A 7,546-nucleotide genomic window follows, 5' to 3' on the forward strand; every position below is an offset into this window, starting at 1 on the left:
CTATTTCTCTATTTTGGCAGAACAGCCGGGGGTTTCAAGAGTCTTTTTCCTTTCTGTGTAACTATCTATCTTGTAAATCCTTAATACCAGACTTTCATATCTACCTTGCTGTTCTTGTCCAAAATTTCAGAACAAACCAGGTTACCTACTAATTCTCTCCATGTGTCACATGGAAGATGTATCAGCCATGCTGTATGCATCCTTCACTGTTACCACTCCACACCATGGTTAATGAAGTAACACAACACATGGAAACTAGTTTCTTAGCCAGCCTCCCTTTTGCATAAATGTTTCAGAGCAATTTCTGTGTCACATGTGTATGAAAACTCTGTTCTAATGAAGTAAACCCACAAAATGGTCAATGTCTCCTCTTCTAGTCAAGAACAAAAACTTCTTTACAACACAAAGAATAGCTCTTTTATTTACTTTTATTAAAATTAGTAAAAGAAGTTCTGTCTTCTAAAATTACCAATTTTAGGGTGAAGAAAGTCCTTATGTATCAAATGAGCAATTCTCAAAGCTGAGAAAAGAGCTCAGTACATACCAAGGGTGGCAGTACAGAAAGTCAGTGCCACTTTTCAAAACATGCACACTGTAAGTTAAACACTTGAAAAGCACAAAGTTGCATTAGTACCACCAAAACCAAATGAATTTGTGAGTGCTATACGTCGTTTTTCAGTCTTCCACTCCTGAGCTGTTAATGGAACATAATTGAGATCAAACTCTGCCTCTGTTTTCTCTAAGTTTAGAGTAGGTGGCAAAACTCCGTGGTAACAGGACAGCACAGTAAAAGCTGCTTCAATAGCTCCTGCAGCCCCCAAGAGATGTCCTGTTGCTCCTTTTGTTGAGGAAACAGCAATATTACGTGAGTGATCTTTAAAAAGTCTCTTGATTGCTTGATTCTCAGCAGCATCTCCTAGAGGTGTAGAAGTTGCATGTGCATTGATGTATGTAATGTCTTCAGGCTTGATCCCAGAATCTTTTATTGCAGCAGACATGCACCTAAGAAAAAAAAAAGACAGAATGAATTTCCCATTGTTTTTTTGACACATGTACAAAACAAAAGCAAAAGTATAGGATCTTTTAGAATGTTTATCATATATGAAAATCTGCATGACATACTTTACCAAGATCTAAATGACAAGAGATGGATTCATGTAACTAAACACACCAGCATTTACATTTAGCCACCCAAGAAAGATAGTGGTGGTCAGACCCACTAAAAAAGTCAGGTACCTGCTGCTAAAAATTCCACAGTTGGGAAAAATACAGAAAGAAAGACAATATAACTCCACAGACTACATCAATATCTCAAAGATCCTTTTCAATGCAAAATTAAAAACAAACAAACATTTGAGATTGAAATAACGACATGAAATAATTGCAAAAATTTATCTTTCTGTCCACTGAAGTTTCTCTAGTACAGTAATGCATTAACGTAATGTTCAGTACAATGGACTAAGAAATTGCCTTCCCATTCTAAGTGAAAAGATTCCCTAGTTTTTACTAGTTTTTATTTCCCCTCATATTTGCAGTACTAGGGAATTGAAAAAAAAAATCTATCAAACAAAAATATTGGGCAATGAAAGAAAAATTCTGCAGTCATCCTCCTCTTGAGCATGCTTCCCAGAGGCCAGAAATGTCAATGAGATAGCACAAATTCCTATATTGAAAATTAAATTTACTAGAAGTCACACTTTTCTACTCTGACATTGTATGTTTCATTCAAACTCTTGATAACCTGTGGACTTTGACTGCCTCTATAAAATACTTTTTTCTATGCAAACCACGGAAGGATGAATACAGCTCCATACTGTGATTTTCCCACAGATTTCCTACACAAAGAAAGAGATGAACCCAACATCACTCCTTGCACACACAACTTAACTAAGTATCTCTGAGCAAAAGACCACTGACTCTTTTGAAATCCATGAAAAACAAGTAAATAAAAGGAAGCTCAAATAAACGACAGCACAGGCTGTTGGTCATATTTAAATGTCTCCAGTATGGCCCTCTACCCTCAGAAGCATTCAGCTTAGCTTAGGTTAGAAGTCACTGATGCTCACTGTCAGTAGACAGTGAAGCAACACTCAGGCAGAAAGGATTACTGAGGGAAACAGATACATTAATTTAGTTAAATGTCAGCTGCAAGGCACATTTACATTTACAGATCAAGTGTGTAGAACACACTTTATATCCACACTTCTGAGTCTGGCTGCGCCTGTCCTTTCCCGCAGGTTTTTTTCGACATACATATTAGTCTCCAACTGAAGTGAGTTACTAGATGTCAAATAGATTCCCCTGATTCTTTTTGATGCAGCAAATAAAATTCCCCCAGAAAAGTAAGAGAAGCATATACATGGATTTAATCCATATACCACAGCAGTAATAAAATACTGGTTCGAAAACTGTATTAAAATGTATTATTTCATCTCAAGGGTGGAAAGGCTCAACATTTTTAGATACCAAGATTAATTTTGAACTACTTCCCACTGTGAATTCAATTTATATGCTATTGCAATCATAAAATACATGGAAAATTCTGTTACAATATACTGCCATATCATCTCAAGGGGAAACAAGTCTGAAAATCTGAAAGACAACACTGCCGATTACTCAGCTCACACCCAAGTCTGCAGAACAATTAAGTATGAATCAAACAGCATAAAGGGAAAACCTGGTATATTACATCTCTTGGAAAATCTGTTAACCCAACAAAGATGCAAACACAGCTTTACCATACTGTGCAGGAATTTGATCTCTTTGTGCAGTGATGTATTGAATTTTGTTACTCACATACATTCAGAATAATGCAAACTAAATCTTTACTAAAGATTCCAGTGTCAGCAGTACTATTCAGCCCACACAAAGCTCCCAAACTTACATATGTAATTTAACTGACAATTTAATTAGGTCAATGATAACAATTAAATTAATTTCATCTGCTTGTGAACTGTTTTTGATGAAAGTAACAATGACAAAGCTAAAGTCTATTTGTTACACCCCTCCACCAACACTCTTAGCTGCTTCAAAAATGAAATATTTAAACATGCTTGTAGCACCAGCATATGAACTAAATGCTTTCCCTATGAAAAGCTCAAGTCTTTTCTAAATAAGAATAGCCACAATTAATGCTAATTACATGTATGGTAATTATTCTAACAAACTAAATCCTATAAGTGCTCTACAGTTTCCATCATTTGGGATTTCTTCAGGAATGCTATTCTCCTTTCGGAACACAACAAATGACACAACCTGCTTTTACAGTGGGGTCTCTCTTCTCTATGGACAAAGTGCAAAGGAGAACCTGAAAAAGGTTCTATCATACCACAAAAGTCTTAAAAAAGAGGTTTCCTTTGACACTTTGTGTCAACAGCTGTAGGCACCAAACACAAAATATTTTCACATTCAGAAAGTTTTCATAACTATGTGCAAAAAGGCTGATTCTAGCAAGAACTGGCCTTCACTTTATTATTATTAGAAGAAAATTGGGGAAAAACCTTACCAGACGTTCTTTCAGTTTTCAGGCTAAGTTTCCTGGCTTTTGGAATATTAATTCAAGATTGAACAGCATTTATCTAGGAAAAGCATGCAATAATGGAAACAAATGTATTCACTATAATTAGCATATGAAGCATCTATCATAATCAACACGCAGTTCTTACCTGAATGCACCATCTCCCTCTGGATTAGGCGCTGTTATGTGGCAAGCATCACCAGATAGTCCATAACCTAGAACTTCTGCATAGATCCTAGCACCTCTTTGTACAGCATGTCCATATTCTTCCAAGACCAACACAGCAGCACCCTCTCCCATTACAAATCCTTCTCTCCGTGAATCAAATGGTCGGCAGGCCATTTTAGGGCTTGAGTTAAAACTCGTGCTGAGGGCCCGAGCTCTTGCAAACCCAGCCAAGGACAAAGGACTAATGCAAGCCTCAGTCCCTCCAGCCAACATGATATCTGCATCACCAGCAGCAATAAATCTAAAGGAGTCTCCAACAGCATGTGCACCTGTGGTACAAGCAGTTGACACAGCATGATTTGGTCCTTTCAGCTGGTATTTAATGCTGATATGGCCTGCTGCCATATTGACTAAAATCTTTGGGACAAAGAACGGGCTGACCTTGTTATAACCCTTTGTTTTAAATAAAGCAGCTGTATCAGAAATCTCTTCCAGTGGAACCATTCCCATCCCAATTGCCACACCAGCACTTAAGTGATCCTCTTCAGACTGGGGAGACCAGCTGGAGTCCTTCATTGCCAGATCTGCTGCACCAATGGCCATCACAGTGGCAGAACTCATGGATTTGGTCTCTGATTTTGACACAAACATTTCTTCACTGAACTGACCTTCCCCATTTCCCCTTGGCACACAGGCAGCCACTTTACACGGGATGCCTCCATATTCTTCCCCCTCGAGTGCTACAATCCCACTGTCTCCTTGGAGAAGGTTCTTCCACACAAACTCGGTCCCCACACCAAGAGGGGACACTAAGCCAATACCTGTAACTACCACTTTCCTTCGACGTTCAGGCAGTGACTTGCTGAAAGCTCTTCTGTGGTTTTGTAAATGCAGACTTAAATTCAGACTTTGGAGTTGAAGCTTTGCAATCTTTAACAGATGCCATGAGCACTGTGAGAACATGGTAGAAATCAATCACTTCAAGAACGTTCCTGTAACTGGGATAAAAAGACAGAAATATATCAATAAAGCAGCTAATGTGGAAAACGTCACACTTACAATAAACTGATTAAAACCTGCTTTTTACATGAAAGCCTACTTTCAACCCTGAAGAAAGACAGATGTAGCTTCCATCTCTGTAATCATGACTAGTATGCGTTATGGCAGACAGGGCATAGAAATACACTCACTTTATGATTGCCTCTAGTGGGCTATTCTAGCTTAAGCTGCTCATGAATAGGATTTTGCACTGCTGTGGACTACGAGGCACTCTCTGGTTTTGCTGCAAAACTCCTCCCTACGGCTTTAACCACCAGCTGTCTGGAGGTATCAACAATAAGCATTAACAGCTTCAGTCATCTCAGGGAGGAAGTGTATGTTCACCTGTAACCGTATGTCCTATCATTATCCTGTTAAGGATGTTGCTATCTCAATCTTTTTGTCAGGCAAAATGGTCTAGAAAACTCAGAACAGGAGTCATAGAATCATAGAACACCAGGCTGGAAGGGACCTCAAGAGTCATCTTGTCCAATCTTTCTCAGCAAAAGTCGAGATAGCCTTCCTGGTTCTGCCACCAAGGCACTCACCAAGGTAATTACATATCTTGGGCATGACTCCTCATCTTTCTACCTCTACCTACCCTTCATGAACTTTGGGTTATTTAGATCAGCAAGGGACAGCACCTCAGCTGTGTTTGAGCAAGATGTACCCCACCACCACCTCCTTTGAAGACAATCCCACCAGACCTCAGATATCATGAGGCATGTGAAGTGATGGCAGGAGGGTCCAAGTACTTTGGGCAGACAAAAGGGCCATGCCAAACAGTAATGCTGCAGCACTGCACCACAGTCTTCCTGCCTTGCCTCAGCAACTGCCAGGCTGGGAGCTGGTCTGATCACACACATCCAGCACACAGGAGCAGGGCAGAGGCTGCAGCTCAGCTCTGCCAACACCTATGATACAGGCTTCAGCAGGTCACCTTGATCCTGGATTTACAGCAGGAAGGTCAAAATTTACCCTAGAAGAAACAATGTAAGTATATCTGTTGAGGTTTAGAAGAACAACTGTCTTGGTTTAGGTAGATAACAACTGACTGAATGAAGGCCAAAGGGCACCAGAGGAGGACAATAACATCCTCAGATGAAGGACGTATAACTCGTCAGTGTCAAGTTGGCAACAAAACTGATTTTGGAGGTATCCTGAAGTGGACTGCCTTCGTTATAATACTAAAAATCACTCCCCCTTAAGGTAAGAGACCTTTGCCCACAGAAAGCCTTACTCACAGCACAGGCATAGCGAAATAAGTCTATACTGTGTCTTTAAACAGAGATGAGAGAATGTAAGAGCCAGTGACTGTAGATTACAGCCCAATCATTGTAATTGCTAGTGCACTACTTTGAACTTCTGTGTATTAATGTAACAAAGCAGGCAGCGTGGCATGGAGTGTGCTTGACTTGTGGAAGCACACCATCAAACACACTGCAGAACAAATGATACATCCTGTCTAAACAGACCAGGAGTGTGTTTCAAGAGTTCTCTTTCAAACAGGCAACAACCTGCTTTTTGCCTCATAAAAAGGGCAACTGAGCATTGATAGGTCTTTGGTAAAACACATAGGCAGCTGCATGGGGAACATACAGGGCTGTTGGGCTCATGCACTCCTGCTAAGATCATCAAATCATAGAATCACATAACCATTGGGGTTGGAAGGAACCTCTGGAGATCATCCAGTCCAACCCCTCTACCAAGACAGAACCACCCAGAGCAGGTTACACAGGAACATGTCCAGGTGGGTGTTGAATGTCTCCAGAGAGGGAGACTCCACAACCCCCCTGGGCAGCCTGTTCCAGTGCTCTGCCACCCTCTGTGTAGAGAATTTCTTCCTTATGTTGAGGTGAAGCTTCACAGGACCATCGCTCCTTGTCCTGTCACTGGGCACCACTGAAGAGTCTGGCACCATCCTCCTGGCACCCAACTCTGAGATATTTACATGCATTAATGAGATCCCCTCTCAGTCTTTTCTTCTCCAGACTAAACAGGCCCAGCTCTCACAGTCTCTCCTCATAAGAGAGAAAACACACACACACATGCTTTTTCCCATGGGAGCACAAGTACACCACAGTGGCATTAAAAAGTAAAAAGCTAAAACCAGCACTTACTGAAGAGGTCTTCTCTTTAAAAAAACATAAGGCTGCTTTAAATCCTGGCCCAAATTTGTCATTGTACATTTTTCAGACAGGCAGCCTGGGTATTTTAAGAAGATGCAATATACATAACATCATTGCAGAGGTCTTTAAATCGGTGATGGCCTAACACGCAGCTTCCTACAACACACTGTCAACTGCTGTACGATGATCAGGAGCCCTGGTCTGGCCCAAGCAACGCTACATGACATACCGTGGAAGAGATAAACAAGCGGTGATGATCTCTCCCCGGTACCGAGAGCTACCGGACCTCACCGTGCGTTTAAAGGCTATTAACTACTTCTAACATTTAAACCCTGACGCCACGGGACTCCACAGCACCACAACTGCCGTCCCGCCCGGCTCCGATAGGGGCAGCCTCTCCGGCGGCCCGGCAGGCGAGGGGTAGCGCTCCCGCTCCCCGTCCCGTCCCGTCCCGTCCCGCTCCCTCCGCCAGAGCCGTCCGCCAGAGCCGTCCGCCAGAGCCGTCCGCCAGAGCCGTCCGCCGCAACCCCCCCGCTACCTCCCCTGCCCGCACCGCCGCTGCTCCACGCACGTTACTTGAGACTGCCTCCGCCGTCCAGAGGACTCCGGGACGCATCACCCGAAAGGCGGTGGAAGAGATGGACACGCCGGCTTTGTAGCCGATCGCTGATGTCACGATTGGTGAGGAGCCAGC

General features: G+C 42.2%; 1 protein-coding gene across 2 annotated transcripts; it reads right to left on the reverse strand.

Moving 5' to 3' along the window:
- Positions 1-410: 410 nt before the first annotated feature.
- OXSM (3-oxoacyl-ACP synthase, mitochondrial) lies at positions 411-7,184 on the reverse strand. Of its 2 annotated transcripts, none has more exons than XM_057424875.1 (3): positions 7,082-7,184; positions 3,666-4,677; positions 411-1,002 (listed from the first exon to the last, which is right to left on the reverse strand). In XM_057424875.1, exons 2-3 carry the CDS (start codon positions 4,646-4,648, stop codon positions 600-602), a joined length of 1,386 nt encoding a protein of 461 aa, XP_057280858.1. In that variant the 5' UTR covers positions 4,649-4,677; positions 7,082-7,184; the 3' UTR covers positions 411-599. The 2 variants fall into 2 exon arrangements, with proteins under 2 accessions (XP_057280858.1, XP_057280859.1); XM_057424876.1 differs by having other exon boundaries at positions 6,957-7,088.
- Positions 7,185-7,546: the final 362 nt, after the last annotated feature.

This window comes from Pezoporus wallicus, unplaced genomic scaffold (genome assembly GCF_028554395.1).
Source record: "Pezoporus wallicus isolate ANWC-B61680 ecotype Strahan unplaced genomic scaffold, APGP_CSIRO_Pwel_v1 contig_3181, whole genome shotgun sequence".
NCBI classification, from domain to species: domain Eukaryota; kingdom Metazoa; phylum Chordata; class Aves; order Psittaciformes; family Psittacidae; genus Pezoporus; species Pezoporus wallicus.